We start from the raw sequence: 18,100 nt of genomic DNA on the forward strand, positions 1-18,100 counted from the left end.
TGACATTTAGTGGCCCACAGAAATCAAAATAAAACCCAGGAGGTGAAAAGTCTCAAGGCCACTGTTGAGACAAGGCTGTCAGGTTCCAGGGCAGGCAGGCGATGTTCCTGAGGCTCCCTTCACCCTTCAGAGAGAGCAGAGGCTTGTAGACTTGCCACTTCCCACAGAGAAGGCTTCCTGTCCCAGAGAATGGCCGGGTCCCTGGAGGTTTCACCCCAGAGAGCCTTTGTCATCCCGGTGGGGAAGGCTGCACTGCAGAGCTGTCCCCTGCACTGCTTGCACATCAGAGACAGCTTGGTTTCTACAACATCTTTCTACCTCTTCTGTTTGCAAATGAGAGGCAGAGAGGGCAAGCACTTACTTGTCATCAAAACAATTAAAAATCTGAAAAGAAATTTGTCATTCACATGATTGCAAGGCCAGGGAAGGACAGTCGCAGAAATCTCCAGGAAGAAAACAAAGCATCTTGAACTTTGAGATGGAGTTAAAAAGGAAGAATACACTTTGGACAGATTATCAAGATAACATTAATTAAATTTGCTCATAATTTATATTTGTTCATCATTTCAGCATTTAGCATTAGAATATTACAATATTGGTTTAGCAATTACATATTAGATAAAAATGAATACAAAGGTGCAGAATAGGGGGTCTTCCATGACTTTTAAAGGATTTTGTTGGAAAGGTACAGAATATACTTCAAAAATAGTTATTGTTATCCTTTCATTTTCAACATTACCATTTTATTTAAATAACACAGTTAATTTAAACTAGTCACATCAATCATGACCTTAAATACCTACCCTAATACTGTGAAGGCCAGTAAATTGTTCCAGGCACAGGAGACCCCAAGTGAAGGACACCTGCTGCAGTCCTGGGGCCAGTTCCCTGAGCAGGCAGGAGGCTGCAGCTGTCCCCTGGCCCCATGAATGGGTGCAGCCCTTTGGCAAGCTGATGCAAACCTTCTTTAGTCCCTCCTGACCCTGAAGAAAACCAGTTGGATCAAATATCTAGGGCATTCCTACTTTTACAAACATTTGCAGAGGTATAGAGAGAAGATTGAAATCCATTTTATGGTTGGAGCAATGAATTTCACGACCCTCAAAAACTGTTCCCAGAATAAAGACAGAAAGCAAGTGAAGACTGTGACTAGAAACACACACTTGTGAAGGATGATTTTGAATATGTTGATGTAAAAGGAAATGAAACTTTAAACAACCAGAGGTATCTAGGGGGAAAAAAAAGGCGGGGTGGTGGTGGTGGTGGGGGGGGGGGGACAAGGAATGAGACAGAGGAGGAGCCAGCCAGGAAGGTGAGGGGGGAGTGTCCCGGAGGGAGCAGCCTCAGTCTGCTCGGGCCCCCTGCAGGGTTTCCATCTCTCAGCCTCGAGATTCAGCCTCGGGATGGGAAGATACTGAAGAGAATGGAAATTATAACGAACGTACAGAACTCTTTAATAGGAGACTATTAATTTGAAAGAAAAGCCATCGAGTAAGTGGGGGGCCATCCGGGAATAGTTTGAGGAGACCCTCCAGGTCCAACGTTCCCGCATACACAGCATCTCCTGTCTGCTTGGATTTCAAGGAACCTCCTCAGGCCCGAGCAAGAGGCTGCCCTGAGCTGGGCACTTGGTGAAGCTGTAGGTCCCTCCTCCGCCGCTCTCCAGGGCCCTTGGACTGGCTGCGGGAGGACCCTGAGCACAGCACTTCAGGACTGAAGGTCGCCCACGAGAGGAGGGTCAGGGTGGCCCCCGGATGCCCAGTTCTCTGCCTCTGCTTCTGCCATCGGTGGCAAGATCAGCGGCGCCTCGTCGCAGACGAAGAAGTAGGGCCGGAGGACACCCGATGACACCTGGCTGAAGCTGTAGATATAGGACCCGTCCGTGACGTTGTAGAAGGACACCTCGCCCGCCTCGTAGTCCAGGAAGACCCCGATGCGGCGCGGCCGCTCTAGCTGCAGCAGGGGCGCGGACGGGGAGGCCAGCACCATGTACTCGCAGCCGCGCAGCAGCCACAGGGCCCAGACGCCGTTCTCCGAGGACGGCGTGGCTTCCCCCTTCCTCTGCACCGAGTCCTGGCAGATGCCCAGGCCCCACTCGGCCCACGCTCCCACCACCACCTCCCAGTAGTGTCTCCCTGATGAGAAGCTCTGCAAGCCCAGGATGCAGGGCCAGGTGTCGAATCGCTCGGGGTTGCGGGGCACGTCCCTCCACAGCTCCCCGTCCTGCACGCTGCGCAGGTCGGCCGTCAGCAGGAGGCTGGGGTGCGCCGTGGAGGGGTCCAGCTTCATGTCCACTGCAGAGAGAGTGATGGGAAACGTGAATGCACGGGAAGGACTAGACGCCCCGGGGGTGAGCGTCCGCAACGCCCTCTCTCAGACTGCCCCAAGAAATAGGCCTTTCTCCAGGGTCTGAGTACGTCTTTGATCTGCTGGGGCGCCCAGGGCGGCCTTAACCAGGCCATTAGGACAGCAGCGCTGTCAGCTTGCTGGGAAGCCAAACGCCCAGTCGAAGGCAACTTTGCATTTGCACCCAGAGCTCTTGGGTGCACTTAGGATCATCTGCGCTTGGCATGAAATTTATAAACTGCTTGGGGATTGTTTTTCTTAAAACGTATAGGATAATTTCATTAATATGAAATCCACTACTTTCAAAGTGGTGTGACTGTGGTGGGGGAATTGTAAGCTAGATGCCCTGACTCCACGCCCTGGTGTTATTACCTTCATGATTATGTGACATTCTAGGACAGCAGAGGCTATCTGGGAGGGTCTGACCTAATCCCACGAGCCCTTTAAAACTAGAAAGTCCTCTAGCTATCAGGATGGTGGCAGAAGAGAGTCTTAGACTTGGCTCTGATACAGCGTTGCCAGGGTGGAAGGGGAGGGTCACATGAGGGGAAGGTGAGAGCACTCTGGAGCAGAGTGGCCCAAATGATGGCTTGCAGGAAAACAAGGACCGTGGCGTTGCAGCTGCAGGGAACTCCAGCTGGAAAGTCCTTCCCCAGACTCCTCAGAGAGGCTCAGTGCAGCCAACCCCTGGGTTTTGGCCTTCAGAGACCCTAACCCAAGCAAGGGAGCCAGCTTCTCCCACCTGCAAGTCTGATCTTTGGACCTGTGAGCTTACTAGTGGATGTTGTCTAAAGTGGCTGTTTGTAGTGATTGGTTCCGCAAGAGGAGGACCATCTAACATGTACTGTGGAGTCCCAGCAAGACTGGTGCAGGATTGACTCACATACATAGTAGGCAAACACATCTACATCAAAACCAGAGTACTTCCTTATAAGTACTCAAAGGTAGTAAATTCATTAATAGACCTTAAGGTCATGGCAAAAACAGTTACTACTCGTACTAGTCTAATTCATCTTCAAGCCACACGTCATGAACTTCTATGGATACCTAAACCTAACTGGCCACATCATTAGGCTCTGTGTGTTCATTACCTATGTTAAATCAGGAAGCCACCTTCTTCTTCTTCTTCTTCTTTTTTTTTTTTTTTTTTTGGTACCGGGGATTGAACTCAGGGACACCCGACTACTGAGCCACATCCCCAGTCCTATTTTGTATTTTATTTAGAGACAGGGTCTCACTGAGTTGCTTAGCACCTCGCTTTTGCTGAGGCTGGCTTTGAACTCATGATCCTCTTGCCTCAGCCTCCCCAGCCGCTGGGATTACAGGCATGTACCATCAAACCCGGCTAGGAAGCCACCTCTAATGTGGCTATTACCACCCCACAATATTGATGAGGAGATTCAAAGACTGTACCTGGTTTCCCAACTCCAGAGGAAGCAAATACCAGCCTGGAATGTGGCTCCTGTGGGACTGCCGGGCTCATTTAACATGCCACCTCTTTGCACAATGCTCAGCTCCATTGTTAGCCAAAGAAATCTGTGAACGAGCTTTGACTAGTTCTCCCTGTTCCTTTCTCCTAAACCTAGCTATCAAGGATAATGGGACCATCGCACACAACAAACTGTCCTGCCCACCTGCCCAGTGGCCACCAGGGTGGTGAAGGGATGCTCCTGTGTCAGTCGGCACCATGAGGACCTGACTGTCCTGGAGAGACTCCTACTCTTTTCCAGACTCACCAGCGCCCATGCTTCCCTCCTTCTTGATCTCCCCCCTCCTCCGTCACTGCCCCAGGACAAGCTGCAGTGCCAAGTTGGGGACTTCTTTTCCGGCTCACGCCCTATGGTTATAGGTTGGCTCACTCAACTCTCCAGTCAACTCCAGTCCTCCGCTACTGATTGCAGTGCGTGTTGCCAGCCTGGCCTCTCCCCTGAAGGTCCTTATTGTGAACTCATCTGCCTCCCTGGCCAGTTTTGGATGCTCAGTACCTGCCACAGCACCAACCTGCCCCCAAACCAGCCAGTTGCCCTTCTTGGGCCTTGCCTGCAGCATGGCCATCAGCACAACCAGCCGTTTTGTGTGGCAGTTCTCGGGGTCCAAGACCCTGGGTCCTCCTCACTCTCCTCTCACCACAACACACAGCTCATTCAGGAGCAGATCCCAGCAGCTCCGCTTCCATGGCCGGCCAAGGATGTGGCCATTTGGAACCTTTCATACCAACACTGGGGGTCACCTACACTCATCTGCTACTGATCAGTGACAAAGGACACCAGCTGCTGTCTTGGTGACTTTAATTCATCACAATAAAGCACCGGGATGATGTGCACACCATGCCAGTCCTACCGTGCTGTCTCCCCAGGAATACCCTGTGCTCTCCCGCTGAGTGCCGCCCACAGAAGCAGCCCACCTCTCCAGCCCTGCTGCCTTGTCCTCCTTGCCCTCCCCCTGGGCTGCCCTCACCATCCTGTCCTCACGTCCCAGTACACCTGCCGCACTTCCTGCTTCCCGATGCTCTGCTCCTCTCCCTGTTGCGCAGCTTTTTCTTTCTATTATTATGATTATTAACATGCATCAATTGTAGAAATTAGTGGACGTCACTGTTTCCCCTCATCTAGTTCAAACTTGGAGCCTCTGGCCACCCTCATCACACTCTACAGAAGCCCGTGTCCTCTCCTCATAGCCGTGTGCCTGGGTAACTGAAGTCAGTATTTGCACCGTGAATCACGGTCATAGCACATTTGATTTGCTTTTGTTCTTCAATGATTCACTCCACTGGTAGAAAGGGCAGCATAAACTAGGCAGCATGGGCTGGATTCATTCACTAACTATTTCATTCGGTAAAAAGGAAAAGCATAGGAGGTGACAGAGTCTGGGGGTGTGCTGCGAAGGCCCTCATCAAGTCACATGGCTAGTGTATGTTCACCTGTCCACCAAATGGGGGGGGGGGTCACTGGGTGCTACAACTGAGGTAGGTTTTCTCATTACAGGACAAGACTGTCCCTGGGAAGCCACAGTTTGTATTATGTGGTGCAAAGTAGATTTTAAAAGGAAATAGTAAAAATATTGAATCGTCACCATTTTACAGAACAACATGAAAGCCATTTCATGCAGACCCTCTGGGTGTCCCTGACTGGCATCCGCTTGGATTGTGCACAAATGTCCCCTCCCCCTTCCTGCAGGCAGGTGCACTGTTCCACCCCTTCACAGCCAGACTCACCCCAACACTGAAATCCTCAGGAAGGCCAAGGGCAGTGCTTGAGTCATGGTGAGAGAGTGCAGTGTATTTTTGGTCTACAGGTCCTGACACACCAGTTTCCAAAAGTCCTGAGACAAGGGACTCTTTTGCATGCTAATGAGATGGCTGGTGCTTATAGGCCTCGATGACCTCAGGAAGGGGCTGGTTTCCAGGGAACCCCCTTTGTATTAAAGGGATAGAACCTTCAGTCCAACATCCCCCTGCCTCTGGGAGGAGAGCGGGGCTGAAGCTCCAGGAGTCAGCAGTGGCCAGTGGTGTCACTGGTCATGCCTGCTAAATGAAGCCTCCATAAACCCAAAGGCGAAGCTTGACAGTGGCTGCACACAAGGAGATCCTGCAAGGAGCACCCAGAGAGGGTGTGTTGCCCCTCCCCATACCACCCTGTTGGTTTCCTCCACCTGGCTTCTGGTCCCCATCCTCTGCAACACCCTGTACAATAACTGACCAAGTGTGAGTAGGGTCTGAGTTCTGGGAGCTGCTCTAGCAAACAAACCGCGCTCATAGAGCGGGTCCCGGGAAAGCTGCTTTGCAGTTGGCTGGTCAGAGGCACAAGCCACAGCCTGCTTGTTCCTTGCTCCTGAAGCAGGGCACAGCTTTGCGGGACCAGGCCCTCAACCTGTGGGATTCAATGATGCCTGCAGGTGGACAGTGTCAGAATTGAGTGAGTGGGAGCCAGCGGGGCAACTCTGGAGAACTGATGGACTCCTCGAGGGAGACACCCACATGTTCTGCTGGGCAGGGCTGACGCACTGTACCCGGGAAGGAGCTGGAGGTCTGCCAGGCTGGGCCCCAGGTGAGAGGCCACGACACCCTGTGAGCTCCCTCGCATATGAGAGCACACTCACACAGTGAGTTTCAGAGACCTGAGGCTCTGCTGCGGCTGCTCTGCTGTGGCCACAGACCAGGGCAGTAAGGGCAGCAGTAAGCCCCACACTCTCAGCATCAGTTCCCAGGCTCCAGGGCTCCACCCACCTTGGAATCTCCTCAACATTTCCCGCAGGCCAGGGATGCGACACGTGGTCTTCAGTTCCATGGGGATGGTCTCTGGTTCCAGCCGCATCACAGCCTTACTTCTGAGAAGAGCAGAGAACCTGGAAATGTCAGCATGGCCACACCAGCCCTCTCCGCCTCCCCCGCTCCCTCACTGGAGTGGAAAGTACACTTACCGGCTCAGGGCTCCTTGCACACCCTGGAAGTAAGAGACACAAGCAGGTGTAAGTGCTTCCCACAGTTGACTGGGGACACACCACGAAAATGTCTTTAGAATGTACTGGAAATAATTAACAAGCAACATAAGACTGCAGGTGACAGTGAATCTCTGTTAATTAAAGGCAAAAAAGGCTATAATTGAATTCTCACATGACTCTAAAATTTAAAAATCAGGAATATAATTAGAACAGAGTCAGACTACACAAAGTTTATATTAATTCCCATGAAACCTATCCATCAACTGTGGATTGTCAACTGATAGCTCTAATTATTGGGCTATTTTAACAGTTACATTCTGCATTTTATACAGATAGAATTAGGGTAAAAATCCTACATGTTTTCGGAATTTACTCGAGGAACAGAGATAAGTACGGCATAGATCCTGGGACTGGACATATTGCTCATGGTCGAGGGCTTGCCTGACTTGAACAGGGCCCTGTGTCTGTCCCAGTACTCCAGAAAAAGTCATCTTCAAATTCGAATTCTCTGAACCAACAGACAAAGCTACTAACTGTCTAAGGAGATAAGAAAGGAAGTCATTACTATCCAGCAACAGTGTATCTCAAAGCGGGTAACAAAAAGGTCACCTCCAACACTTGTCTTCTTCCCTAAAAGTGGTCAACGGTCGGACAAATTTCAACAAGGCATGAATGCAGGGAAACCATTTGCCTTGTCCTTTATGGACATGATCGGCCTGGGGCTTGGCCAGTGGGGTAAAATGAAGATCATTGGTATCAGAGAAGAAAGAGAGAGGACACAGACAAAAATTATGTAAGACTATATTCTTACTATGATTTGTACTATAAACCATTTTAACATTTATATGGTGCAAAGAAATACTCATTTTAAATGAGATGTTATCTGAGATAATGCAGTGAATATTATTTTTGAAAATGCCAACGTTCATGTGCTTACTTGCCACCTATACTTGAAAAATTAATTTCTTTCTGGCTCTCTGTTTACTCATTAGGAAATGAGCACAGCCATGACATTGGTAATGGGAATGAAGATAGAATGGACAGATTGAATAAAGTGCTTGGTAGATAAAAGCGTTTCATGCAGTTACTTAGTGATTCCCCATCAGATGCCACAATATTGACAACTGTGTTTGCAAATGTCACAAGACAGCGACTGGGTTTATGTGCCTGGAACTTGCAGTGTCCAGAGGCGAGTCAGTTGGGACACTGTGGGCCAGCCACTCAGTGGGGATCTGCACTCTCTTTTAGGTTAGAATCCTTGCCTGTCACTGGGGCAAGGTACAGAGAAAAGTACCAGGTGAATGAATTTCTGTTGCAGGCAGCCCTGTGAACAACACCTGTGGGGCAGAACAGCTGTGTCTGTGACCCCAGACCCTGGGGAGGCTGGGGCAGGAGGGGGCGGTTCAAGGCCAGCCTGGGCCTCTGAGTGAGACCCTGTCTCCAATTAAAACTTTAAAAAGGCTGCTCTGAAGTCCCAACAGATTGAGAAATCTGCAGGGGAGTCCATACACTCCCACCATGCCTGGAGTCCATACACTCCCACCATACACTCCCCTTAGGACTTAACACAGGAATTTCAAGCTGGACTAGGTGAAGCACTGCTCATACTTCTGGCTATTTTCCATGAAATGGGCTGCCAGAGGCTTTGGGGGTTGAACATTCATGAAAATCAGCAATATCATCTTTGATAAAAGGACGGTTTCTCAGCCAGAATGGTGCACCTTATCCTTGCCCCAGCTGTTCACGATTCCATAAATAATTAATTTTAACTCATCACATATTGAAGTTTTTGTCTTTTGCATGAGCTAAATGGTCCTCTGGGTTCATCCTGACTCAGGGCCCAGTATTCGGTCGTAAGATGCCTTCTAAGGAAGTACTGCTGAGCTCTGTCCTAGAGAGCTGGGTGCCTTCGTGTCCCATGCCAAGGCTTGTCCCCATCCCCTCAGCCTCTGTGGGCCTGGCCTCCTGAGGCCACCTCACCTCCAGCAGCCCCAAGGCTGGGCGCTGGCACCTCTCCTCCAGCTCCTCTGCCAGCTCCTTGAGGGCCTTGCTGTGCTGGGCCAGCTGGTCCTTACTGTCCCGCAGTCTCTGCAGGGTGGCTCTCTCCTCCTCCTCCAGCCTCCTCAGCTGCAGCTGCTCTTCAAGGGCCAGAAAGCCGCGGTGCTTCTCAAACTCCAACCTGAAGCGCTGCCGCTGCATCTCCACCTTCTCCTGGAGCAACAGGAGACCCCATCAGGCTGGGGCAAGGTGTGTGGGACGGGCAGCCAGAGAAGGGACGTCCCGCATCAACCCCCACCCCCGAACCCACCCCCGCCTCGCTCTGCACCTCTGGGGAGGACCTCAGAAACCAGAGGCCGGGAACAGGAGAGGTGGCCGGTGGGGTTTTCAAGCTCAGAGTCTGGGAAGACTGTGGCCGTGGGCCCCCTTGTGCTGCAGGGCCGGAGGCAAGGCCTTTGACAAGCGGGTTTCAATATCACGAGTCAAATGCAGCAGAAAGAGAAGCGTGGGGATCATCTGGGCACCTCCGAGAGCCTGTGTGGCCCCACAGCAGAGGGCTGGCTCTGCTGCTGGATGGGTGGCCAGGAAGAGCAGAAGGCCTGGGCTGTGAGGGACAATGTGACAGGAGAACACACAGATGTTCTCTTGTCCCAGGAGAAGCAAGAAACCAGCACAAGGCCGTGTCCTCTGCAGAGCCCAGAAGAGCTAACTGCCACGCAGGCCACTCACTCCAGGCTATTACACCAGCCCCTACCCAAATCTCCCATCACGGCTCTTGTTGTTGCTTTCCTGGTGCTGAGGACAGAGCCCCTGGCTTCACTCAGGCTGGGCAAGCGCTCTGCCCCTGAGGCACAACTGGCCCTCACACGTCGGTGTCTGACTGAACCTAAGGATCACACTGTGCATAGGGGATCGCATCTAAATGTTACTCTCTTGAAATTAGTAGCTAGAAACCCAGCTTTAAACTGAGCATGAGCGGCAATCATCCTCCCAAAGCATCTGCACCTTGGGTTGTCTGTTTTGTTTTTAAACCTGATAATTTCTTGGTTTAATTGAAAGACATAAATTATCATCAAAATTATTATAAAAGATATATATATATATATATATATATATATATATATATATATATATATATATATATATATAATTTGTAATCCAAATAATAGTTCTCCCCAAATGACTGGAGGTACTTTGGATCGCCCCTCTCGGGGAGGTGCCGCCTACTGCTGCCATCCACCGCAGAGGCTGAGTGCTGTTGAGCGACAGCCTACGGGGTCAGTGCCTACTCCTCCTGACAAGGAGCTGATGGCCCACTGGCCACAGCGCCAAGGTCTCCCACTTCCTTCTTCCCATTTTGCATTCCTACCTCCTTTACTGTTTTCTAAATCACTGATTCATACACTCTTGGCCTTCTCCTCAGGGACACTGACTCTGCATTCCACATTCTGGTTCCCGAGAGGCATAGAAATGCACACTGTCTCCCAGGGCAGGCTGCTGGAGAGAGGGCTGAGCACTGACACAGGGAGGGGAGTCCAGGGGTGCACCAGGGATGACGGGGTGGAGAGGCCGCGGCAGCCCAGCTTCCTTCACGTCACCCTCTTGAGTGCCACAATTTCCTCTGGATGTGAAGAAAGAAGAAGTGCTGCTGCAGAACTTAGAGCTCCTTTCCATCAAGCCTGTGCCTGATGGTTCTGGCTCATGTGAACATGAGCGACCAAGAAGTTCAGACATGGCTACTCGCCTCTGAACGAGATATCTTAGCATCACTTCTATGTTATGACATGCATTGGAGGTTTTAAAATGCGGGAATTCAGATCTTGCACTTGGGTTCCTGATTTCATAAATCTGTGGTCAGGCCAATATTTTAAAAAATTAAATATTATTACCTTTAAATAATAAAGATTGTGAATCAGTGCTTAACTTTACCTATAATAGACATAGCAATAGGAGAAGATAAGACTTATTTCATAAGAAAAATATAGCAAAAATGGTCCTTGTGAGCCAGGTACAGTGGTGCACTGTAATTCCAGTGACTCACTGAGGCTGGAGGATCACAAGTTTGAGGCCACCTTCTACAGCTTAGTGGGACCTGTTTCAAAATAAAAAGTAAAAAGGGCTGTGGATGTAGCTCAATTGCCTAGCACCTTGGTTTCAATGCCCAGCACAATAATAAATAAATAAATAAATAAATAAATGTCCTTATGAAAATATCTGTATGAAGATAGTGTATCAAACTAAATTTTTGAGGAAGAAAATAATATAAAGAATGATTTTAGCATGGTGATTTGGAGGAGAAAGAAGAGGAATATTCTATAAAATATATCTGATCATGTTATATACTGTACTGTGTACCTAATAAACCCATCCAACATGACACTATATGTGGTTCACAGCCTTGGCACTGTGGCAGGTTTGACCTACAATTCACTGTTGAGGGGTGCAGTTGCTGCTCTGGGCACTGTAGGGGGCCAAGCAACATTCCAGCCTCTGCCATGAATGGCAGCAGCAAGCATGGTGACCCAAAGCCTCTCCAGCTGTGGAACTGGAGAGGAGGGCATGTGGTCCAGGTTCACAGCTACTGTGTGTAAATGAAATGTAGGAGAAAAACAAGGGGGGAGGGGCTGCTGAGGTGCAGAAAGAGGGGACCGTGGATGGATGACCCAAGGAGGCTGAAGGCTCCAGTCCCTCCCTGTATAGATGGCCCCTGGGAACTGCACCACATCTGTCACCAAGCCTGTGGCATTCACTGTTTAACTGTCCGACAAATACAGTTTGACACTACAGTAGCAGGTGGTGGCACCCACCCCAGCAGTGAGTTTCACAATAAGATCAAGAGAGTAAAGCTATTTATAATCTGGATAGGGTCTTGCCGACAGAGGTAAAAACAAAAATGAACAATGTCACTTGGGGTCTGGGACAATTCAGGATGGCCATGAGATGTTTCTATGGAGCGCCTAAGTAAATGGCAAGCTCGCTGGAGAATGGATGCCGCAGTCTGGCTGGGCACAAAATAACCGAGCCGCCACACAGCCTTGTAGGTTCAAACAGCAACCTTTATTCCCGAACTCTCACCAGCACTCTACACACACTTCCAGGGAACACACTGCCTCCACCGGGCTCTGTGTGCCAATTCTCTCAGAACCCCGCGAGAACTCCAAAGTAGTGGGCTCCCTAACTAGAGGCAGCAGGATCTGCCCTAATCCTGGAGCCGCCCTATTCCCAGCAGGATCCGCCCTAATCCCCCCACCCCAGCAGCCCTAATCCCAGAGCAGGGTCACCTTTCAACCATTCCATCTGGCAAAAATGCCAGGCGTCATTCTGACTAAACTGTGGCTCTCAACAAATGGAGACTCAGGAAGAGGGTGGTGCCTGCAGCTCCCCAGGCCCAAGGCCTCCTACCTTCCACAGCACAGTCCTCCTCCCCACATTGGCTTCCTGCATCATCGCCTCCTCCATCTCCTTCCTCACCAGCTCCAGCGCCATCTGCAGCTTCACCTGTGTGGAGCAGACTGTGAGGACCTGCAGGATCAACTGGAAAACTCCCTAGAATGCAGGTGGACACCTTCACTGGTAACTCAGTTAATACCAGATGCAAAGATTCATCTAAAATCATACTCCTTGTACCATTACTATTGTAAAACTACAATGACTAAAATGTAAAAATGAGTGGCAAAACATTTTACATCAACACGATAGGAAACTTAATGACAAGAAATAGAATTACAATGTCAAATAAGTACATTTTATAACGGTGCCAATTTTGAAAAAAAAAGCTTATAATGAATATGTAAAAAATAGATGGAGAGAAATGAAGACATTATTAGGTGAAATGTCATCTATTGGTGCTAGGTTGAAGAGTGATACAATTTCTTATTAATTATGATGAGAAAAGTGTGTTTGTTATTAGTACTATAAGTCATGGTGTTCACCAAAAATAAATCTTGTTGGTTAAAATATGTTAAATGAAGTCAGGTGTGGTGGTGCATGCCCATAATCTCAGCAAATTAGAGGGTAAGGCAGGAGGATCTCAAGTTCAAGGTCAGCCTTAGCAATTTAACACTGCCCTAAGCAACTTTGTGAGACCCTACCTGAAAATAAAAAAATAAAAAGTCTGAGGATGTGGCTCAGTGGTAAAGCCCCAGGGTTCAATCCTTGGTATCATTAAATAAATTAATAAATAAAATAAAAATAAAATAAAATACTCTAGGTGAAAACCACAATATTCTGTACATCTCAAAAGGAGTAAAATAAGTGTAAAAAAGCCTACCAAACAATCAAACAAACAAAAACCCAGAAATTACATCTCTTCAATGATAAGACCCTTCCAAGAGGCATATACATGCCTTTCTTTTTAAAACAGGAAGCTCCCATAAAAACACATACAGAAATATGTTTTTAGTAGAAAATAATACAAATTCTACCTCTAAACTTATTCAATAAATCTCACATATATATCATTCACTTTAAAATATTATAATACTCTATATAAAGTACACATAAAGTAACATTAGAATTCATGGTGGCATCAGAATAAAAAGAGGCATATGTTTGGTGTTTGTAAGAAATAGAGCCATTCTCACTTGTAGACGGAGGAAAGCTCCCTGGAACCAAAGACACTGAGCAAAAAAGCAAGGAGGTGAAAGAAGAGGCATGTTTGGGGACAAGAGTGACTAGGCTAATTTTGCTGGGGCCCATGTTTGGCTTGGATAAGAGCAGAAGGAAGGGGACTTCAGAACCTAGAAAGTCTGATTGACAGACCAAGGAGTTTGGATGGTACTTATTTTTTATCTAATTGACTACTGAAAACAGAGAACATCTTTAGCGATATCACAGCAGCCATGTTCTGTATGGTACTTTGGGGATTTAGACAGACAGGAGCATACTTGACTTTTCAGGTAGGCTAGAGAGCACCTATACCTGTACTTTGTAGAGGATAATAGAAATCAAGAGGAAAAATCAAGAGAGAAATTTCCAAGATTGTCCAGATGAATGTTGGCTGGTGAATACCCCAGTCTTTAACTTAAAACAAACAAATAGAATAAATAAATGAACGCTTTAAGAAAGCTGGTACTTGGAACTTAATTACAGTGTGATGGAGTGCTTTGGCTAACTGTGCCAGTAGATTAAAAAGACAGCTTTGACCTCTTCTGTGCTAGCAGCTGTTCCAGATTCCGGGACAGGCACGTGTTTAGAGTATGTCCAGGACCAGAGGGCACCTGTGGGAAGATACCTGGGCAGAGTCCCTCGGAGCGCTCTTGGGGTCAAGCACCTTTGCAACTCGGTCCTACTTCAGGGGACCCAGACAGTCCAGGCCTGAGCAGACGCTATTCCTCACGAAGGTCCGAGCCCGAGGGTGGCCTTGGTGCCCATGTTAAGGGACCTAGACAGACACCAGGCAAACGCTGCGCCCTAGGAATCCCGTCAGTGGAAGCGAGTACGACGGAGGTGCAAGGCTGTCACAGAGACTCACTGCACAGCCCGCCGGCTTGGGATCGGGAAGAAAAAGACCAGCTTGAAAGCAGCCGGTCCCGCGCTGGCTAGCGGGAGCCGAGGAGGACGACCCGGCGGGCCGGGCGCTCGGTGCCCCGGTGCCTTCCGTCCTACACGAGCGGCCCGTGGCCCCGCTCGGCACCCGGGCTCCCGTGCTCACCTGGTAGCTCCTGGCGGCCTCCCGCAGCGGCGCCGTGCGGTGGCCCTGGTGCTCGGGCGTGGTGTCGCAGACCCAGCACAAGAGTGCCTGGTCCTCCTCGCAGAAGCGGCTCAGGTCCTCGCCGTGCCGCGCGCACTGGCGCGCCCCCGCGGGCTCCGCGCCCAGCCCGAGCTGCCGCACGCTGTCCACCAGGCTGGCCAGCTGCCGGTTGGGCCGAAAGTTCTCGGGCCTGAAGGGGCCGCGGCACTGAGGACAGGCGTACACGTCGCCCTGCGCGCTCTCCGACTTCTCGCAGAACTCCGAGATGCACCGGAGGCAGAAGCTGTGGCCGCAGTCCACGCTGATGGGGTCCTGCAGGAAATCCAGGCACACGGAGCACCGGGCCTCCTCCCGGAGCCGCTCCCCGGGCGCCCCGGAGGCCATGGTGCTGGCCTCGCCTGGCCGCGTGGCTGCCGCTGCCCCGCGGCGCCGGTTATCTCCTCTGTTGCCTGGCACCAAGAGAAGGGCTCATGGCCAGGATGGGTTATCGCTGGCTGGGGTTCAGGAGTCTTAATTAACCACTTCTGCTGATGATTTACAACTCAGACACCCTCAACCACAGGAGTAAAAATTGACATTCAAGTAATCCTTATCTCCTTGGAAGCTGAGCTCTTCTTTCTCTCTTCCTCACTCTTCCTTCCACGGAATATTTTTATTTGAGTGCTTTGATGTAATGCAACATTTAAGTCATCTGAAAGGGAAGCATCATGGAGATTTGACTACTTATCTCAAAAGTTTAAAAGTCCAAAGTTTAACAAGATTTTACAAAGTAACCTGAAGTGCATCGATGAAGGGAATTAGCTGATTGTAGCCCGGTTCTGTGGTCTTCACGATATTCCAGGTGAACTGGACACAGAGGCACATACTTGCCTAAGGGTGAGCCCAGCTGAGCCTTTCTCCCTGGAGTCTGGGCGTGCACCTTCGCAGTGGAGCAGCTACTAATGTTTCCAGGGTCAGGAGATTTGAAGAATAACTGAGCTCCTTCCTCTCCTTATTGCTGATCCACTCCATGGTCTTCCTATAGCATAGTCATTATTTAAATCTTTTTCTTTATATAGTATGCTTATTTTTCTTAATCTTCTTTCCACCAACTTTAGTTTTTCTATCTTCTGTGAATTCTCTAATGATAAAGAAATGAAACCATTGAAGAGGAGATACCTGAATAGATGCACATAATGATGATAGGTCTACAGCCCAGCAACAATTCTGAAGGTTTAAAAAATATGGCACTGGGACTGAGGTTGTACAATGGTAGAGCGCATGCCTAGCACGTGGGAGGCACTGGGTTCCACCCTCAGCATCACATAAAAAATAAATATTTTTAAAAATGTGGCACCCATTTGCTGACAGCCAGTATGGACTGGTGTATTACAATTGGGACAGCGCATACACTGGAAGTGAGAAAGAGGTAATCCAAGGTATTAGTTGGAAGGCACATTTCCCACCACCATCAGTGCATCTATGGGAGGGGGGAGACTGAGACAGGAGCAGGTAGGGGATTAACCAAAGACCTGCTCCCCCAAGGGGAGGCAAAGTTGTAGGAGTACAATGAGGTCTTTAATGTCATCCAGAAGTCTGGCAGGTCGGTGGGAGTGTCTGTCATCTGAACAAAGTGTAATTTCAGTATGGATGAGTTTTAAGGTGACAGTGGGTCGTGCTTCTGGCAAATCAGTCTGTCTGTGCATGTTTATGTTTATTGGTAGCCACGGAACCCTGAGGCGTGAGGATGAGGAACAGAGCCAGGACCTCATCTCTAAAGCAGCCTTGAGGTCAACTGGGAGAGATGAGCACGGAGTCAGGCCAATGTGTCATTACAAGTTATTACCTGGGAGAAATATCACCCACTGGTCCTGCAGGAATATAGCAGAGGACTCTACAGTGGCCTGCAGGGTCCAGGCAGACCCTGCCAGGTCTGCTGATGTGTGAGGGTGAGTGAAGCTGCAGGTAGATCCCCCACCAGTGCACACAGCGGGTGTAGAGGAAGGCAGCTGGGGCACCAGGTGGCCAGAGGCGGCCAGCCAGGCTCATGCTGGGCCTGAGGAGTGGCAGCAAGATAAGTTTGCAGGGAGTGGCTGGGCCAGATGACTCAGGCCCTGGCCTGTCCTCCAAGGTTCATGCCTATGAGTACAAATCCTGTCCTGGGCTTTGGTAGTCAGTGGGGTGTAAAGGACCCTGAGGTTGCCTGCCCAAAGGTGAGGTGGAGAGGTGAAATGGATCGGCACTTCAGGTGCGAGCAGGACACTGAAGATGTGAGGTTTGAGAAGAAAGGGAAAGGGCCGTGGGCCTGGAATTAGAGAAGCCGACCTGGTTCCAGGTTGCAGGCTGTGCCACTTGCTAAGAGGCTGGGATGAGCTGGGTCACTTTCCCTGCTGCATTTCATCTCACACTGGAGGTCAGGGCTGCGGCCCTCTTACAAGGCTGTGCAGAGGGTCACATGAGCTAAGAGGCACCACATGCCAAAGAGAGGTCCTGGCATAAGCTGGATATTTTTAATTAAAGACAGAAAAAGAGATGACAAAATAAGTGGAGCAAGGATAATGAGTCAGAAGATGAGCTGCCTCAGGTCAGGGCCGGCTCCTGTTTTCACTGCCGTGTCATTGGGACTTCATAGAGTGAGTGGCACATATGACACTCAGCAAATACTAGCAGGGGGAGGGGACAGTTTAGAAGGTAGGAGAGAATTCAGAGGTGACCATTATGCATCCAACATGATATCTGTGTCATTCTGTGTGTTACTGTATGATCTTGTTCTGTCCCCATGGCTCTGGCAGAGGCTGGAATATCTAATTTACAAAACTTGAAATACAATAAAGCAACCTATTGGCTCCCATGCATGGATAAGTTGATTATTAGGGTCATTTGAACCCAGACACCCCCATCTGACTGGCAGGCTAAGGAAAGGTCATCATTTCTGGTGGGATCATGGTGATTTTTAGGAGGTTGGGGTGAGGTAGGGGAGCTCACTTATTGTTTTAGAGCTGTTAAGCGCAAAGCTCAAAGTGTTTTCTTTCTTTCTTTCTTTTTCTTTTTTTGGCACCAGAGCTTGAGCCCAGGGGTGCTTAACCACTGAGCCACATCCACAGCTTTTTTTTTTTTTAACATTTTATTTGGAGACAGGGTCTTGCTGGGTTGGTAAGGGCCTCATTAAGTTGATAAGAATCGCTTTGAACTCCCAATCCTCCCATTTCAGCCTCCCAAGCCACTGTAATTAGGGCGTGCACCACAGGGCCAGGCATAAAATTGCTTCTTAAGCTTGTTTTCTGACACTGGGAGGCTAATGAGGTCTATAACATTGTTCTTAAAAACAAAGTTCCCTTAGGAGTGGGCCAATGGTGGGGTGGATGATAGTAGCCCGTGGGAAGCTCCTCCCGGGCATCTGATTATTTAACTTGAATTCCTGTTTCTCATGGTCTCTCTTTCAGGCTGAACAATCTTTGTGCCAATATTCCTTGTTGTTAACGCGTTTCTGATGCTCAGCCTCTCCATTCCTGACCCTAATCCTGACCGATTCAGGGTGCAGAGTTTAGGATCTCCCGGGGGAACCCTGCCCATCCTCCACTCCTCCTCTAGCCTCCCTGGCCTGCCTCCTCTGAGGCCATCAGCTGGCTGAAATACAGAACCCAC

At 49.4% G+C, this 18,100-nt stretch overlaps 1 protein-coding gene across 4 annotated transcripts; it reads right to left on the bottom strand.

The window, feature by feature from the left end:
* Positions 1–531: 531 nt before the first annotated feature.
* On the bottom strand, positions 532–14,920 carry LOC114083341 (E3 ubiquitin-protein ligase TRIM58-like). 4 transcript variants are annotated; one of them, XM_071607079.1, is made up of 6 exons: positions 14,438–14,920; positions 12,187–12,282; positions 8,767–8,997; positions 6,766–6,788; positions 6,572–6,690; positions 532–2,294 (listed from the first exon to the last, which is right to left on the bottom strand). In XM_071607079.1, exons 1-6 carry the CDS (start codon positions 14,858–14,860, stop codon positions 1,708–1,710), a joined length of 1,479 nt encoding a protein of 492 aa, XP_071463180.1. In that variant the 5' UTR covers positions 14,861–14,920; the 3' UTR covers positions 532–1,707. The 4 variants fall into 4 exon arrangements, with proteins under 4 accessions (XP_071463180.1, XP_071463179.1, XP_071463178.1 ...); XM_071607078.1 differs by having other exon boundaries at positions 6,572–6,672; positions 12,187–12,330; XM_071607077.1 differs by having other exon boundaries at positions 12,187–12,330.
* Positions 14,921–18,100: the final 3,180 nt, after the last annotated feature.

This window comes from Marmota flaviventris (assembly GCF_047511675.1).
Source record: "Marmota flaviventris isolate mMarFla1 chromosome 5 unlocalized genomic scaffold, mMarFla1.hap1 SUPER_5_unloc_1, whole genome shotgun sequence".
NCBI classification, from domain to species: Eukaryota; Metazoa; Chordata; class Mammalia; order Rodentia; family Sciuridae; genus Marmota; species Marmota flaviventris.

Bases quoted from the DNA above. Each gene is read 5' to 3' on its own strand.
- LOC114083341 (XM_071607077.1), bottom strand. From the start codon at position 14,860: ATGGCCTCCGGGGCGCCCGGGGAGCGGCTCCGGGAGGAGGCCCGGTGC. The intron at 8,998-12,186 runs GTAGGAGGCCTT...CTGTTGCTCCAG, and splicing joins GGAGGACTGTGCTGTGGAAG to GAGAAGGTGGAGATGCAGCG. The intron at 6,789-8,766 runs GTGAGGTGGCCT...TCTTACTTCCAG, and splicing joins CAGCCTTGGGGCTGCTGGAG to GGTGTGCAAGGAGCCCTGAG.